General features: G+C 38.5%; 3 protein-coding genes across 4 annotated transcripts; 1 reads left to right on the top strand and 2 right to left on the bottom strand.

The window, feature by feature from the left end:
* The first annotated feature begins 683 nt into the window (after positions 1-683).
* Positions 684-1,442, top strand: Bin1 (histone deacetylase complex subunit SAP18). Its single transcript, XM_018113230.3, has 2 exons — positions 684-873; positions 954-1,442. The coding sequence occupies exons 1-2, from the start codon at positions 808-810 to the stop codon at positions 1,335-1,337; spliced, it is 450 nt and encodes a 149-aa protein (XP_017968719.1). The 5' UTR covers positions 684-807; the 3' UTR covers positions 1,338-1,442.
* Positions 1,347-6,310, bottom strand: LOC108660020 (uncharacterized). The gene is made up of 3 exons (XM_018113228.3): positions 6,136-6,310; positions 1,786-2,627; positions 1,347-1,730 (listed from the first exon to the last, which is right to left on the bottom strand). Exons 1-3 carry the CDS (start codon positions 6,154-6,156, stop codon positions 1,505-1,507), a joined length of 1,089 nt encoding a protein of 362 aa, XP_017968717.1. The 5' UTR covers positions 6,157-6,310; the 3' UTR covers positions 1,347-1,504.
* A 970-nt stretch (positions 6,311-7,280) lies between these two features.
* On the bottom strand, positions 7,281-17,939 carry LOC108660017 (organic cation transporter protein). 2 transcript variants are annotated; one of them, XM_018113225.3, is made up of 6 exons: positions 17,349-17,939; positions 10,815-11,214; positions 10,216-10,483; positions 7,750-8,321; positions 7,530-7,675; positions 7,281-7,462 (listed from the first exon to the last, which is right to left on the bottom strand). In XM_018113225.3, the coding sequence occupies exons 1-6, from the start codon at positions 17,703-17,705 to the stop codon at positions 7,370-7,372; spliced, it is 1,836 nt and encodes a 611-aa protein (XP_017968714.1). In that variant the 5' UTR covers positions 17,706-17,939; the 3' UTR covers positions 7,281-7,369. The 2 variants fall into 2 exon arrangements, with proteins under 2 accessions (XP_017968714.1, XP_017968715.2); XM_018113226.3 differs by lacking the exon at positions 17,349-17,939 and adding an exon at positions 14,853-15,160.
* Positions 17,940-17,981: the final 42 nt, after the last annotated feature.

The following is a 17,981-nucleotide window of genomic DNA, read 5'->3' as shown; positions in this document are numbered from 1 at the left end:
AAATAAAATCGAAAACACATATACATATTTTGTACGAGCTTGGCAAACAGTTTGATAAGTTCGGTATACTCTTCACACAGAAGGGAAGGCATGGGTTCTTGCTGCGAAGAAATTTCAATTTTCGTGAGCTGGCAGCTCAGAGCTGCTGCTTGTGCTCACATGCATACACACATATACACATTTGAGAGAGCAAAGAGCATCGAGAGAGAGAGAGAGAGCAAGGGAAACATTGAGCGCAGAGGGATCTTTTGTTCAACCATCGACCATCTGGGTCGAGCGCATAAAGCGAAATGATTGTGCTCTCGCATATTTTTGTAGTCCGACCCCTAAAAGTGATGAGCCGAGCAAATACGAAGTTGACTGGGAGATTACCCTCGAAAATAAGTGTGCAAAACACTTTACACTACGTGTCCGGTCTATGTGCTCTCTGGTTAGTGGTACTATTTTTAAAAAATACCAATTTGGTTTAACAGCTGACACAGTGCAGCCGACTTCATCGCACAGCGTATGCTAGCGATGAGATAATTGATTATTTACTTAAACAGATAAGTCATAAAATCTATATTAATTATCTACTGGACTTTAATTTAATTTTTAAATTGTTACCTATGCGAAAATTTTAATATAAAAATAATGTAACAACATTTATTTCAAGTATCTAGTGATGTGTCATGTAACCGTGACTTGCTAACAGTTACATAGAGTGTCTCACCACTAGTTGTTATTATTTGGTGGTGCGTTTAATTCATATTTGTTTTCAACTCTAGCGTTTAAAGATAATTCAAATAAAACAAGACCAAATACAACATGGCCAATGTTGAGTCAATGATTGTGGAGGAAAAGACGCAGGTCAAGCAAATCGATCGCGAGAAGGTTTGTCACAATTATCATATGGCGAACACGAATGCCGGCTATTTTGGTTTATATGCTTCCTCTTCTCGCTATCATTGCAGACCTGCCCGCTGCTGCTGCGAGTATTCTGTTCCACGGGACGGCATCATTCTGTCTCGGAGTACATGTACGGCAACGTGCCCACCAACGAGCTGCAAATCTACACCTGGCAGGATGCGACGCTGCATGAGCTCACCTCACTTGTGCGAGATGTGAATCCAGATACGCGGAAAAAGGGCACCTACTTTGACTTTGCTATTGTCTTCCCCAATTATCGCAACAATCACTTTCAAATGCGTGAAATCGGTGTGACCTGTACAGGCCAGAAGGGCATCGACGACAATAAGACGCTTGCTCAGGCAAAGTTCAATATTGGTGACTTCCTGGATATATCGATAACGCCTCCAAATCGCATGCCTCCTACGCGACGTCAGCGCCCGTATTAAGTTGACGAATTCTACAGGCTATTCATATAATTTCTCACTTTAAAGTTTAAACTTTACACACAATAATAATAAAGTACAGACGTAATTACAGATTAGTACAATTAAGGCGACGACTTAAAAGCTCATTGACTTAAACAGCTAACTGGAGTTTGGATGCGTGCGTGCGCTTAGTTCCTGTAGATACTGTTGGGACGCTTGGACTTCTTCTTTCCCAGCTGTGACATATCGATTTCCAAGCCGTTGGGCAACACAGCGCGATTTTCCTCGTAATTGATGAAGCCGTTCTCCTGTAGATCCTCCTCATTATTGCGCGCATTAGGATCGCATTTGATTCCCGTCTCATAGTTGTACTCGCGTTTGTTGCCATCGGGATCAATGTAGCCATAGGTACCCCTGCAATAGACAAATTAATTTGTATGATTTCATTATTTTCGAATTCGTCACTCACTTGGTTATGCAGTCGGTGCCAATGAGTTCCTCTTTAAAGGAGCCATCATCGTTCTCATAGCCCCAGGTAATGGAACCATCCTCGTTCTCATCACGCCACTTGCGTATGGTTTGGGCGACGGGACGTTGGCGACGTTGCTGTTGTGAGTTCTGTTCATCCTGGATCTGATTCTGATCGATGAGAGGGCGTGGCTGAATAGGCTTCGGTCTTGGACGCTGTACAGAGACAGGTGCTGGCTCGGGACGCACTGCAGCCGCAGGTCTCGTGCGTATGACGGCGACACGTTGTGGTTGAGGTGGTGCCGCTGCAGCTGTGGGTGTTGGGCGCGACAAATCGAAGCGCTGAGAGTTTTCGAAGCGTCCAATGCCAAAATCATTGAAAGATGGTCGGTTGATGGGCGTGGCTGCAGCGGGACGTTCCGAAAAGCGTGGCGCTGGCAATATTGCTGTCGGCTGGGTGTCCTCATGCTGGAGCAGCTGCTGCACAGGAGTGGCTGTCTCCACGGGTTGCTGGCCATTCAAAAAGGCTGCGGCTGCCTGCTGAAACTGCGATTGCTGTGCTTGAGCTAGCTGCTGTTCGCGCAGCAGGTTGGGCAGGAATGCGTCTGGCTGCTCATCCTCAGGGGGCTCTGTAACGGGTCGCTCCTCCAGTAGAATGCGCTGCGTGACTGCTGGTAAGTGCTGTTGCTGCTGCTGTTGCTGACGTAGCGTCACTCCAGGTCGACGCACCCGCAGCAGTTGCTGGCGCTGAGGTATCGGCGCCGACACGGGGATGGCACCCGGTATGCTCAGCCGTGGCGGATAGTTTTGGGCTTGTGCCAAGACAACGACGCTGCACAACAGCTGCAAATCGTAAGAGTCATTAGTGGAATTGTGGCAGGGCTATAAAAGGCGTGGTCTGTTGAAACTATTGCGGTTGCTTAACCCAGCGTGGCCAACTTTTGATCTCTTTTGGCCACGCTTCTAATTAGCTGTGCGTACTTAATCAGCAACGGGTATTTTTACGAAACGTATGCTCCACATACGTTCCACAAACGTACGAGGTGTAACGTTTGACTTTGCGCTTGTCGTGCACTTCTTAAGCCGCTGTCGCCATAAACAAACTGGTTTACATTTATATACCGCTTAAGTGTTACAACAACAATTTGTAATTGTAACGCTGTGGCGGCAACAGCTACAACAAAAACAGCAACAACAGGAGTAAGTAACTGCAATAGCAATAAATGTGGAACATAAAGCAAATCGCAGAAATTGCTCGCCCGCCTGGCTGGTTCGATCGATCATAACAACAACCAGCAGCGCCAGCACCACCAACCACCGTCACCTACAACAACTACAATAACAGAAAATATTGGTTGCTGCTGTTGTTGTTATCGGCGTCTCGGGCCGGATTGCGTAATTTGCATGCCTCAGCAGTTGGCGGCAACCTAAAGTGGCACAAACTGGCAAAAGAAAAAACTCCATTGAGTTAGTTATGCGAATTTTTCCGTGGCATGTGGAAACCATTTGAGCTCAAGCACGCCGAGTTTCCGGTACACAGAAAAATAAAAAGAAGTCAGTGTCTAGGACAAGTGGCCGTCAAGTCAATGGAAGTCGTCTATTGCGAACTCGAATACTTTCCAAAATACCACTCGTTGAATCAATGTATTAAGTTTATTTTTAATTAGGTGCCGCTTTAATTACGATCAGGCTATGGCCAGCGCACCAGGTTAACAATGCCCACAGCAGCTCCACCACTTTTGCTTTCGATTGGAATTTTTGGTATGGTAGATTTGATACCTATTGTAATTTTAGAATTTCTCACTGTATATAGTACAAAATGGTTATATTGTAACAATATACGTACTTTAAAGTATTAGGTATTTTAAGTATTTGACGTTGAATAATATCTGTAACACGACCTCTAAAAACTGGTTTAGTTTAGGCTAACATGTTATCAAATCTTTTTAATGCATTAGATCAATTATATTGATTATTTTGCTTTGGATACATGCAGTAATTTTTTCTGAAATATATAGATTGTCATATATAAATTTGACTAATATTGAAGTATTTTTATATCAGATCAATTTAGGTTAATCTATTTATCAATATGCATTTATCTACTTTACATTAGTGGTGTATACAAATTGTAAACTATGTTCATACATACATACATATATAGGTATAGTAATTATACTTCACTTCTTGCTACTCAATTAAACGCACAGTGACTTCAGCTTATGCAAATATGTATTATGCATGCACTCCACAAATATTGTTGTATAAATGGGTTTGTTGTTATTTTCTTTTGTTTTTGGTTTTGGTTTTGATTTTCTTAGTTCGATTTGCTTAGCTTTCTTGGCCAGCGGGGTGTTCCTTAGTGTTGCTTTGTGGGCATTCATGCCAAGCATTCCAATGACCAACTGCAGCTTGGCTGGCTGCCCAACTCTACCTGGTCAAGTGAACTATTTGGCAAGCCGTTATAATATTAACAAAAGTAAAAGAGAGTGACAGAGAGAGATAGAAAATAAAGCTCGCTTTACACGCTTTTGCAAACACTTGCAACTATGCGAGTAGTTTTTGCTGCTTGGGAACTTGATTTAATTTAATTAGTTTTTATGGCTGCACCTTAACGACGTGGTTCAAGGAAACCGAAAACAAAATGTTTCTTGATTTTTTTTCTTATTTATTTAATTTTGAGCCAAACCCTAGATGAAGCCATGTGGGCGTAGTCTACGCTCTTATTCGAGTGCGATGACAGAGGAAGACGATGTTGATTGGATGATGGCTCATTAGCAACAATAACCAAGTAAAGGACTCTTGGCCTTGGTTACAACTGTACGGGTTATTGACCGAAAGGGAACGAAAACACCGAAAAACTGTATTGCACTCAACAGAGATTTCTTGAACGTATCTCTCACTCGACTGGAAATAGTTGTCAGTGCACTTTCAGAGCTCAGATATGTAACGCTTTATTTATGCTTATACATATACCATATATACATATATATACTTGTATACAAATATATGCTTATAAACACATACATATACATGTATATGTATGTAACTACGAGTGTATAGCGTACTCGTGCATTACGTAACACACTACGCCCAATTGCGTTATGGAGCAGACTATCTGAAAAGCATTTCAAGTTGTGTTGGAGTGGCTGCATCTACAAATGTGTGTGTGTGTGTGTATGGGTGTGTGCGTGCGGAGAATTTGCATTAAAAGTGTGCAACTTGCGACTTGAGTGCGTTGAGCTGAATCTCAAATAACTTGGTCAGTGGCTCGCGGACTCTGCCAATGCAAGTGAGCCGGGCCAAAGCGACCTTGAGATACATAATCCAAGTCACCATAAAATATGCCGTGTTCACTTTTCTGTTGAATCATATAAAACTGCTCTTAAAATGCCCAAACAATTTGCCGACAACTATTGCTCTGATTGGACTATTATTAAGTTGTTTTTATATTTGAAAATCCATTAGTCCAATGCTATGGCCAAATTGTTGGACAAGCCCCACAAGTCAAGCAATCAATCAGTAACATTAAAATCCAATTAGAAATGGTTATTTATGACTTTAAAAAACTTTCGCAATCTAGTTATATTTATACAGAAATTTGTATGTAATGTCTGGAAATATTTGTATATATTTGATAATAATATTTGTATGTTAAAACATTTTTAGAAAAAATAATTATGAAAATTGTTCAAATATATCTGAATTTTTATTAACTTTCCCCAACAGGTTTCATGGTACTATTCATAAATAAACCAATAAATATTTATTACTAAGCACTTTATCTGTACAGCCTCAGCGGCAAGCTGCAAAGATAATGCTGACTGCGCTTGTGGCCACTGAACAATATTGGTTCACTTTTAAAAATGTTGGCACATTGCCGTCATTCAATGGGGCGGAGACAAAGCCGAAAAAACTCGTTAAATCTGTGACCTGAGGGCTTGGTTAACCAATTTTTTCAATTGAAATTCTTTGGTACCCATAAAAACAGACAATCGTTAATGATTGAATCGCATATTTATGATATCAGGGATTTGTGTTGCGTTTGCTGTTTGACTTTTATGATCGGCAAACGAAATGTCAATTGGTCATATTTAATTGCGAACTGCATTGCATTGAGCTACAAGTACACTCATAGACTTTCTATTAAATGCAAATAAAAACGCCAATGTCTCAATCGGTGCTCAGAGATGGAGATCGAGATCGAGCCTCAAACCAAACGACCTTGGGTGTTCCCATGCACACATGCAGCCGAACAATCGCAGTTTTGAGTGAGTGAGTTTTCCAAAGTGAACATTTGTATTTAATGCTGTAGTCGATGTGCTTTTACGTTGATCTCTTTCGAACTTACCGCGACTAGTTGCAGTTTCATTTTGTGGCCGTTTGTATAACACTTCCGCAATGCTCCGACTCTACTTCTGATATAGAAAAACTTAAACTGCTTTATTTATTTTGAGACCGTCGTAGCTTAGGTAGTTACTTTTGGCCAGCCGATAAACGTTAAAATGCTGGGCGCCCGAGCTGCCGAGTCGGTTTTATAGCCCCGTCGCAGCTTTTCGTCTCTCATGTCCAGCACACACACCTGGAAATTTATGTGAGGCGTGTTGTCGCTGCCATGTGAACGTTTAAACAGTAATAGCCGTTAACGCATCTTGAAATGAAAGTGAACGCAATAATGTTTGCAAATCTACGATGGTTTTCGGATACATATTACTTGTGTTGAGAATTGTATGTGTACTCTGGGAACGTGCTTCAATTTTTAAACTAATTTTACCGCGACTCTCAGCCAAAAATAAGTACATGTGGCAGCGCTGTACTCTGAGCTTTGACAGCTTTTAAAAGCGTTGCGCTTTGGAAATACAAAGCACATTTTGTGCTTGAACCACAACAGGGCGTATGTGTGATTTTACAGTGATGCGCACTGGGTTGTAGTATTGGCTAAATAGCTACGAATATGTAGCAGTAAGCTTATACACATAATTTACTTGATAAATGAAAGATATTTGGGAAACTCTGTTATGATTGAGGTAGTTTTACTTTAAAAAAGTTATTAAGAGAAAAACTATATTCCAGGAAGTGAATTCACAATCTGATCATGATCGACCAATAATTATATTCTTATTTATTCTATTTTTCAAGGAACTTAACATAAGATAAACAGAACTCGCAATCTTAATTGGGTTTAATCCTTATTTATTAAATGATTTACACAATCTTAAGCAAAAACCAAGAAGAGCATGAACTACATATATGTAGGTAGACAGATAAAGACATATATGTCAATGATGATAATGATTAAGACACTTTCTCTTAGTTATTAGATAGAACTTTAATTAACATAATATCACGAACAAAGTAAGTTCGTTTAATGTTAATAAATCTAAAATATCCGAGTCTACAAAAATATTAACAATTAGAAAACTTCTAGAATGCAAATGATTTATAAACATACGTGTACTAAAAGAGCAGAGAATGATAGACAAAGGCTGAGAAAAATGATTTTGTGAAGGCCCATTGACCGATATTTCCAATATATCACAGTTAGAAATGTACATAACATAAATACAAATACGAAGAGATAAAAACTATTCGACGTCCTTCATCAATATGATGGCAACAGCGCCAATCAAACCGCAAACTCCCATTATATTCAGAGGAAGCAGAGCGTCATAATGCTCCTAGAAGTTTGAGAAAACAGATATTATTCATTGGAAGGGTAACAATAGTTGTTCCTCAATAACTTACCAGCTGCCACAAGGAGGGGACCAGAATGAGAGCTATGCCTGATGCCAAGTTACCCATGCCGACGCCAAAGTTGCGAACAATAGTCGGATACTGCATAGCCGTGTAGGTGGGTATAATGGCATTATTGGCGCCTATTAAACACTTGGCTGGAAGGCAATTCAGGTTACATACAAAAACAAATACAAATATGTATATATATTAGCCACTATCGGACACTCACCTATGGTGGCGAGAGCAATGACGCCCGTCTGGTTGTGTTCGTTTTGGGGCACCAGGTTGGTGGCCAGACAGCAGAGGCCAGGCAGCAACATGTAGCCCAGCAGGCTGCGCCTGATACCGACTTTGATGACTACGAAGATGCTGATGCATATGGAAATGGACTCCACACTGCCGGCTACTGCGCTATTTACGTAGACATTGCCACCCAAGTTGCTCAAGTGCAGCGTCAGGCCAAAGTAGATTATAATTAGGGTGAACCAAATTATCAGAGTGAGCAGAGTGGTGCGCCAGTATTTGCTGCTAAAGACAACAAAAAGCGGATTTACATGCACGTGAGGCACATTCATGTGAGGTACATCAGGGGGCATCTTTGTCTCCTGAACGACTGTGGTGACAGCTTCTGTCTGGGATGTGTCCTGTCGGAGTGCTATGGGTACGGCGGCTTCCAGCATCTTTTGATAGTTGTTGGGCAGCACGGTGCCGTTCATCTTGGCGGCGCTCTCAATCAGTCGACTCAGCTCCTCTAGGCGTCCCTGTGCCAGAAGCCACCGTGGAGATTCCGGCAGCCAGTACCTGTTGAAGCAAATAGAGAATCAATGCCATCTCTTTGTATTTATTGCCTGGCCAATGACACTTTGGAATTTTTCATTTTCTTTCGATTTCGAGCAAGTCAAACAATGCCAATGCTTAGCTACTGCAAATGCGGCTAATCTGAGCGCTTTGCCTGAGTAACTGGGATAAACACTGAGGAATGTGTGGAACGTTGCCTTTGTCCGTTCGAAATCTAATTGATCCCACGCAACAAATGCTGTCAATCGTTGGTCAGTGACTGTCAGGAATTTGTTACACATTTCGTTTCCACTTTGATGTTAAATGCGAACGTGAAAATAACAATGAAATGGTTACCTAAACTTTTTGCTTGTATTTTTGACTTAACGCACTAAATGCGGTTTCAAGTCACATACTCGTAAACAATTCTGAAAGCTCGAACTTAAAACGATAAATTCAGCAAATACAGACTAAAGCACAAAAGCAAGACGCAGAGAGGAAATTAGACGTCTAGGAGATATCCTACAATACTACAAAGTTACATTTACATATACACATATTTCAGACTATTTGCAAAATTAATCTAAATTATTTTTAATTAAGTTCTACTTGCTGCTCACACTAAGCCAGAATATAAATCTGTTACATATATTTACCCAAAGCTTTGCAAACCCATTTATGAATTTGTTTACATGTGCTACAGGTAACTACAAAATACGTTTACTTAAATAGGTTGCTAACGATTCGTTTCACTCGTCCCAATTGCCATTAGGTAATTTTGATATTTATGTATTTAACATTACTTTCATATAGACAAATGACTTAGTGATAAGTTAATCCATAACTATATAAGTTTATTTATATATATAACCATATTTTGTGATTGCCATATTAAAAATAAAAAACTCATATATTATATAGTGATACTAATTTGAATTAAACTGTCAAAGCTCGTTTGATAATAATAATAAATATATGTAGAGTGGTAAGTACAAAAGAAATATTTAGTATACATATAACGATATGACTTATCTAACATTTTTTTTCAGAATTGCTTGATATGAAAATAAATATATTAATATATTTTAAATAGATCATTGATTGGGACCGCATGGGAGAGCTACGCAAATACTCAGTAAATAGTAGTGAAGTACATATGAGAGCTATTTTTAAATTTCTCGATAACCTCCTAATATTGTTTTAACGATATCAATATCAATTTCTATACTTGAAACCGGACAGATTTTTAAGCTGATTGAATTCGTCTGAAATTGCGCTATACAGTTAATTGCGTTGTGTTAAGGATTTATTAATAGACTAACAGCTAAAGCAGAAGCGAAAATTTGCTTAGCTTTGACATTCGAAATAAACATGAAAAAAAAACCTTAATAATAATTCGCTTAACTGCGAAACCCTGTTGAGCGTGCTTTAAAAGAATTATAAACAAATATTTCATTTCGTATCAAAAATGATATTATCTTCGCACACAAATGTATAAATGAAGCTTTATCATAAATAACGCAAGCTGTAAACACAGTTTTTAATCGAGATTAGAACGTTTAAGATGTTAGCAAGATTTACTAATTACTCATTTAATAATTAGCCAAAGCAGCGAACAATCAAATGATGATTTGTATGAAAACAGTTGTAGTCTGTTTAAGTAATTGACTTTTAGAAACATAACGAGTGTGTAAACATACAGTGGCATACGATATATTAATATATATTAAATAAATTTATTATTAAATATATATGCAGAAAATTAAGTAAAATTTGTTTCTCATCCAATGTTGGAAATCTATATATAAATAAATAAAATGATGAATTTTAAACTTATTTAAAATTAGTTAATTTTCAGGATTCTTTAACCTAATCGATCAATTGAAATTTAAATATTTAATAAAGTCTGGTTACTTACCAAATTGATAACATGACTAGCCATGGCCAGGATATGACCAGCTGCAGTGTGCGCCAGTCTCGGATCATATAGGCAATGCCAGAGGACAGGACATAGGAGACGGCCACTGGCAAAATGTTTAATATGCCGATTATTGTGCGCCATTTGCCGGATACCAGCTCGACGACTAGCACGAAGCTAACAACAGTCACGGTCATTGATGCGAATCCAATTATAACACGTAGCGACATGAACATGGCCACCGATGTCGAGAAGGCCAAAATACCACCTGTGCCACAGTGGGATAGAAAGAGAGCAAAAACACGTGAGGCAGACAGTGAGAGAGGGCATAAGGGTGTCAGGTGGGAATGCCAGGTGCAAGGCCAGGCACGTAAATAAGAATGTAAACTCAATTAAAATCTGTGCTGCGGACAAATGCAAATGCATGTGTTGCGAGTCCATACCGCACTTTACAGACACCCACACCTACATGAACACGTGGTCTGAAAAGTTTAATTTAAATGACATTTAGAAGATAGACGCCATGGCTGGACTGCTGGTCCAGACCAGCACATGCAATTTGCTCAGAGATTGCCCTATAAACTATTTAGTGGACTTACCGAAAACGGTTTGTATAAGCACAAAGCTCATCAATGTGTGTCGCCGACCAAAGCGGTCCGAGATCCAGCCGGACAGCACGGCTCCAGCGGCTGCGCCCATCAGAAAACACATCTCCACATAGTTTGTAATATTGTTGCCACAAACTAAGCCGAAATCCTGCACCAGGGTCTTGGCATCGCCATCGACGTCAGAGAACTCGAATTGTTGACACTTTCTGTATCCCATAGCAGAGGTATTGCTCGGCCAATTAATTAGTTGTCCATTGTCCAAGATCACCTGACTATAGTCAATGTCAAGCAGTTGGCAGCCATTGGGGGTTTGACTGAGATTCCGCCATTCCGTGATGCTCAGGTTCTGAAGGTTTGCTGGCCTGGCACACCAATAATCCTTTGGCGCAGTCTAGAATTTAGAGTTAAATAAAAAAATAAAAATAATTGGTCAAACGCTTTCTATGCCGTGAGATCACCTTTCTAAATCTAAATCTACGATGAATCTCCAAATTAATTGATTATAAAAATGTTAGGTTTTTAATACAATACTAAACGGGTTTAATTCGGGTTGATTTTATTTATTTCGATTTGGCTTTTGGATAATTAACTACATTATGCATTCAAAAACAAACAAAAGATTTTTTTTTTATTTTCATTTAATGATTTCATTTTTCATGTCATCTCTTTTTGTTGCTTAAATGAATGCATTTGACTAGAAGATACTCTTAACTTTAAAAAAATGCTTAAATTTTGCTTTTGTATTCTCGAATAATTATTAGAGATAATCGATTTATATTTTTAGATTCAAGTGAAACGAGTCGCACCTAATGATATATATTATTTAACTTTTCCTTATACGTAATATAATTTTTATTGATTTCAGTTTCCTTAGATTTTGTCCACAAGTGATAACCGCTTAAATAGGTTCTCTCTTTAGAGCTGAGCTTCATTGCTTTACTGAGCTTCATTCTATTAGTGCAGTTGAATTCGTCGGTTACGATAATTATTTTTTATAAAGCATTTCAAATGTATGCTAGCCTTTTCCTAAACAAAAACAGCAAATACAAAAATAATAATTTATTTTTTAATTGCACATAAATAACAAACGGTATATTTGAGGTCATATAGTAATACAGAAAACTCCGTTAATAGCTATAATTGAGAACATTATTTTCAAATTGAATTTGTTTGTCATATGCTTAGGTTCCTAATAGAACAACGGCAACAACTAGAGTAGTTTTAGAGCTAGATATGAATGGATATTTTTTTGTATGTGTAATAATGTATTTAAGTAATACTTAGACAGCACGTGGATTTAGTTTCATTGAATTAGATTGAAGTAATGATAAGAAACTAATTAAAAATACGTATTGCAACCGAAACAATTCGCAATTGAAATAAAGAAACTTTAAGTTGAATTGTCTGAACTATACCTGCTTTTTATTATTTATATATCTTATATATCAGAGTATATAATTTTGTTTTGTATGCAATCGATAAGTCGATGTTAGGCTATGCAATTAGCTAATGGCGACTGGCGTTTATGATGGCACTTGGAATTATTGGATTAATTAACGCTGCATGCATTTGAATTTCACTCTGGTCAATGGCGAAGTTTATGTAGCTGTTGGCAGTAAAAAAAAGCGATTGCATGTAAAAATAATAAAATGCAGGCCAATGACTCCTCATGAGTATTGAACATGGCTATTATATAGCAGACGGGAAATTGGAAAACATACGGCTGCCTGGTTGGTTGGGATTGCCAGCGAGGCTGATTGATGTTGATGTGGTGACTTTAATGTGGAACAGACAGTCATCAATATCGTGGCATAGGAGAGTAGAAAAACAGGGGTAGATGGGAGGTCATTCACCGGACATGAGTATTCGGGCTTGAGCTACGGCGCATGGAGCGTATACGCTATGCAAGTGTTCAACAGGTTGATTCGACTCCGCTTCGTACGTGCTTCCATTAGGAGTTGGTGTTGTTGTTATTGTGTGTAAGCAAATGGTTTCAAGTTCAAGTTGAAGTTCGTACTAAAACAACACAAAAACATTAACAACAGCAGCGACACCAATGGCGACGCACGTGGAAAGTAAATTAGTCGATTTAATGACAGCACAAGTAAAAGCTAATGCTCGGCGAAACTGCCGGTTGGTCTTTTTCCTTGATTAACGAGCTATATATGTGGACATATAACATAGCTGTTATCTATCCGTCTATGCCGTGCTCTCACGCCATAAACTGTGAGTCCGTTTAGCCGTTGTTTGTGGTTTGAACTGTTGCGGCGCATACTTGTCACGTTTCAGGCATTTGCATACAAAACCAACATAGAATTTAATAGCGTGGACTCAGCCGCATGATCTCCACCAGGCTGCAGCCAGCAAGCCACACCACCCCACTGAACCACCGCTTATAAGTTGTGTCGTTTTGATGAATGGGTTTGCAGATACATTTGCACGAGCTCGAGCCGATTGTTGTCTGCGAGTATGTGTGTGTTTTTTTTGTCTTATTTAATATTTGTTTTTTTTTTTTTCCACCTGATTGCAATTTAATATCATGACGACATCGGGCACACTGGTCAGTAGTCAGACAATGCTGGATTGAAGTTTGCTTAACTGTTTAAAGCCTTTGTTGAAAATAAACAATTAATTGATTCCAATTACACTTGAAATTCCAACCGACAATTCCTCTTCATATGATTAGCGAAATAAGTGAAGATCATTACGTATTTTAAGTTTCCTAAACTTAAAGGAACTATAGTTTCACTAAGTATATATAGGCTCATCATATATAGGCTCATATTAAAATGAAAGTTATTATTTATTTTAAGAAATCATATTGCTACTCAGAGACAAAATAGAATTTTCTTACGATTTGATTTTGATAATCACGAATTTGATGCATACAAGTTTAAATTAATATTTAGTATGTATACATCTATATTTTTAGAGGCGAATAATGAAAGATGACTGATACCGAAAGATGAAAATACCCCAGCATTCCCCAATGGAGCTCGCAAACCTGTTGTCTGTTTCTTATATGTACGTATGATAACCTATTATTAATTGTGCTTCATTGTGTAGGGTCATTGTTTGATTACTAACCTACTGCAATGGTATATACTTATGGATCAAATATATTCTGATATAATGGAGATCGGTTGCTTTTTATATAAGTGTAAATTTCCAAAGAGAAGTGTAACCAGTGTACCTAACTCGTTGGCAGACAGACTGGCCCAGAAATATTTGCGTATTATTTTTATTATTCTTAGTTAATTAATATATTTAGACACATTTAGCGGTCACCATTGGCTGGAGGCGCGAGAGTAACCTTTCGAAGTTAACCTTGGTTAGCGCAACCTCTAGCCAGCACCTGATATAGATCAGTGGGTGTGGAAATTAATTGAAAACTTTTGTAGTCGCAGCAACTCACAGCCAAGTTTAAGGTGCTCGAAAATCGAACTTTTCAGTTAAGGTGAGTTAGTTATCAATACATGTTAAATATCAGGCATTTAAGAACTCTGCCAGTTCAGCGCAGTTCGATTGAGACAGCTGGTCTAACCAGACTCGAATGAAATTGCTGAGATTTGTGGAGTATTTAAACAAATGTGTTTCTTATTAAAAGGTGAATAACAAATTGAATTAGTATATCTTTATTTAAATGCGCTTTAGATTATATTTAGAAAATTTCTCATTTTGATCAGTATATAATAACCATTTTGTACACTTTAAAGGTGTTGTATGCTGTTTTAAACAACATTTCGTATGCTACATTCGCTCAATTTTTATCTACACTACGACTATTTATTATCACAAGACACGAGGCAATTCAAACAGAACGCCATGATTAAAGTTTTTATGTGATTGCTCGCAGAACATCAAAGCAGGTTACAAGTTGTTGGGGCTTGTTCGTGTCTCTATTGAGGCGTTGAAGTGCAACGGCGCTCGCAGCGACAGCGACAGCGATTGCGATTGCGACTGCGAGTGCAACTGCAGTTAAGTAACTTATATGGCCATTGTAAGGTCTTGGCTCTGGGGATCACTCACCTGAAACACATAGACGAATATGTGGAACGTACAAATGGCCTGGTGGATCGATAGCAGAGCGCACCACATGCGCTGCCAGCGGCTTGCAGAGCCCAACAATCGTTGCAACGTCTTCATTTGGAGAAGTTCCAACTGATCGTCGCCGACCATGGGCGTGGCTAGCAACATGGGCGACGATTCGCCAGCTGTATTTATTTCGACCGTTTGCATACTGTGAGCCCTCAATTTGAATCGAATTAGAAAACAAAGTCAACCGACTGCCACTTGCGACACAATTAAACTGATTTAAAATGTTTGCGAATATATATATTTTCAGTTAAGAAACGCACTCACAGCAGCCAATGAGCATAGGCATATGCAAAGTTCGATTTTTATGCGTGTGATTGCTGAGAGCCTCGGTCTTATAGTGGACCACAAGCGTGCTCTTTGCTCTTACAACTGAGTTGTTAGACGGGCAGGTGTTGAAACCGAAGTGGAAGTCACTGTAGCACAGGTGCGCCATCATACACGATTTTTAAAGGGGTATTCAGATAAAATTGAACAAAGCCGACATGACGCTCAAAAGAGCTGCGCTTAACTGATGAACCGAGCTGTGGCATAAATTAACCCAGTTGAGCGTTGAATTTAGTTAAGCTCTCAAGTCATTAATCTCAAGGGGGATTGGAGCAAAAGAGTGAAGCCATTTCTACCACTTTCTGAGTGTTTTCAGTTTGATATGTCTATTTTTAAGTTAACAATTTTTATAATATTTACTTATATGAGAACAATAATATATACATATTTTTAAATTCTCACACAAATTCTATTCTTATTTGTTTCAATAATTAGAACATTTGTAAGATTGTAACATTTTTACTTTGACATGCACGTGTGAGCATTGTCAGCTCATCTTAGCTCGTGACTAAAACATTGTAAGGTTTCATATTTATCGCAGTTATATTTTAAAGCCCAGTAGCATTTAGATTGGGTAGGGTTAGGTAACGGAGTCAGAATGAACAATATCAAAAATTATGCCGATCCCAAAATTTTGTTAGCAAACTGAATGGACATAAGTTTTTACTAATATGCAAATATATCAGACATATGTATGTGGTTAACAGTAATGCCTTGCTTAAAAATGAATTTGACAAATACCCTTTTGATTTTTTTTCTGCCTAATTTTTGTAACCCGCTTTTAATTATGTACTTTATGTACCATTCTCTTACATAAAAGTTTAATTATAGTAATAGGTATATGAAGTTTCTTATGATTGCAATTTTTATAATATTACATCATATACAATCGATTAATTAGTTAAGCTTAGGTAATATTAGCTGGTCGTTAGTTAGCCAATTTTATTTCCGTGCATATAAGAATGGCCCCTTGATTGGGGGTTACGAACATGAAATTATTGACTGGTTAGTAGTCGTACTTAGGTACATATATCTTAAGTTCTTGACTACTTGATGCTGCAATATTCTTTCGTATTTAGTAAGCTCTATCGTACACCGTTCATGTCAAGGTACATTGTGGTTTGTTTCTTTTTTATTTGTATATTTGTTTTTGGCTACCTTTTGAAATGCCCATTAGCACGCTAGTCGATTATCGTTATTATCGTGCCCCGAATCAAACAATCGAAGTGCTCAAATCGGTGTTCGCAATTGACTTGCACGCAAATCCATCTAAGTTTCTGACAGATATTCGCTGTGACAAATGATGGCAGATTGCAAACTTGAGAAGCCTATTGGGTGCGTATGAAATAGGTATAAACGCTGGCAATGCAAATTTCTCGAAGGTCGATCATGAGCGGATTTCATGGCACACGCGACTTCGACAATGCCTTAAAGGCATGAAATTTTAACAAATTTGAGATAATTCATGTATATGTATATGTATATATTTATGTAGATTATACCAGCATATACCTATATATTGCAAGTATATATTATTATTCGCACTCCCATTGACATTTATTAATTTCGACGTATTGCTGACAGAGCAAGAACCAGAACATTATCAAGTGACGGCGGGCCGCATACTTATGATGCCCGGGGCTTTTATGTTATCACATGTTTTCTATTTCATCAAGATAACAGACTACTAGCGAGCGTCGAATGTGAGACTTGATATTTTTTATAGTTCTTTTTACACTTACTCATTAACGACCTACTGAAGTGTCCACTGCTGAGGATCGATACGATTGTAGTATTTTAATTGGACTCATTTACGTCTTATGTATTAAAGAATCTTTTGTCACACATTTCTTGATATGTTTTCATAATGAAAAAGATCAAACGAACTTCACCCAATCGATTGATCACATTAGGTAAAACTTTCTCTTCCCATCACCGATGCAAATCAATTATTAAACCTGTTGCCATACATAATTGCCCTCGATCTGTCTTACCACACAAAACACTAAACAACAAAACACCGCAGGCAATTTATAATTTGGCTTTGAGTGTGCGACGCAATCAACTGTGCAAATATTTGCCAGTCCACAAACTGAAACTCACCTGAAACACAAACATAAACAAATGAAATGTGGTGGGCAACTGGCAGAGGCAGAGCAGAAAGGTCCACATAAAGCTCCATTTGCGATAATGGCCCAGAAAATTGGATAGAACATCGCTATCAACATCCTGGCTAAGATCCTTGACAGGGCTCGCGACTGGCACGGCAACAGCCATGAGGCCGACCTTCTTTAGGTCATCGGAGTGGCGACGAAAATCCATTGCAATTACTTTTATTTCCGGTGTGCCTGGTGCTGGCTTTGTTTCGCGGTAGCCGCCATAAAGGTTTGAATCAAGGCTGCCCCGTGAGCTGCCAACGCAATCGAATTTCAGGGAACCGCGACGCAAGACACCACTCATAGCGCACTCAAGGGAACAAAAATTGTTTAAGAGGCTAAGTGTAACACTTCTTCAAATTGTTTCCGCTAGTGTACATATATTATTTCCTTTCTGTGCTGATCAATCGTACTGCTCGAAGTCGCGCCGTTGATTGTTTGCTTTGCTTTTCGCGACGATCTAAATCCGTTAAAAGTTCAGTCAAGCTATTATAAATGGCAAAAAGCTCAAAAGCTCTAAATGGCAGCATTGCCAACTGCGTCAAATCTAATTGCTAAACTTCGCCTAAGTCAACGACTC

Source organism: Drosophila navojoa, chromosome 2, assembly GCF_054131105.1.
Source record: "Drosophila navojoa isolate 15081-1374.11 chromosome 2, UAZ_NAV_1.0, whole genome shotgun sequence".
Lineage (NCBI taxonomy): Eukaryota > Metazoa > Arthropoda > Insecta > Diptera > Drosophilidae > Drosophila > Drosophila navojoa.
Note: the sequence above shows the minus strand (reverse complement) of the source record. Positions and strands in the feature narration are given on the sequence as shown.

What these genes read in the sequence shown, in the direction of transcription:
- Bin1 (XM_018113230.3), top strand. Translation starts at nt 808, where the DNA reads ATGGCCAATGTTGAGTCAATGATTGTGGAGGAAAAGACGCAGGTCAAG. An exon ending in AGCAAATCGATCGCGAGAAG is followed by an intron (nt 874 to 953) that starts GTTTGTCACAAT and finishes CTATCATTGCAG; the next exon opens with ACCTGCCCGCTGCTGCTGCG.
- LOC108660020 (XM_018113228.3), bottom strand. Translation starts at nt 6,156, where the DNA reads ATGAAACTGCAACTAGTCGCG. An exon ending in TGAAACTGCAACTAGTCGCG is followed by an intron (nt 2,628 to 6,135) that starts GTAAGTTCGAAA and finishes TACGATTTGCAG; the next exon opens with CTGTTGTGCAGCGTCGTTGT. An exon ending in GGCACCGACTGCATAACCAA is followed by an intron (nt 1,731 to 1,785) that starts GTGAGTGACGAA and finishes TGTCTATTGCAG; the next exon opens with GGGTACCTATGGCTACATTG.
- LOC108660017 (XM_018113225.3), bottom strand. Translation starts at nt 17,705, where the DNA reads ATGAGTGGTGTCTTGCGTCGCGGTTCCCTGAAATTCGATTGCGTTGGC. An exon ending in TGTTTATGTTTGTGTTTCAG is followed by an intron (nt 11,215 to 17,348) that starts GTGAGTTTCAGT and finishes TCTAAATTCTAG; the next exon opens with ACTGCGCCAAAGGATTATTG. An exon ending in CTAGTCATGTTATCAATTTG is followed by an intron (nt 8,322 to 10,215) that starts GTAAGTAACCAG and finishes TTGCTTCAACAG; the next exon opens with GTACTGGCTGCCGGAATCTC.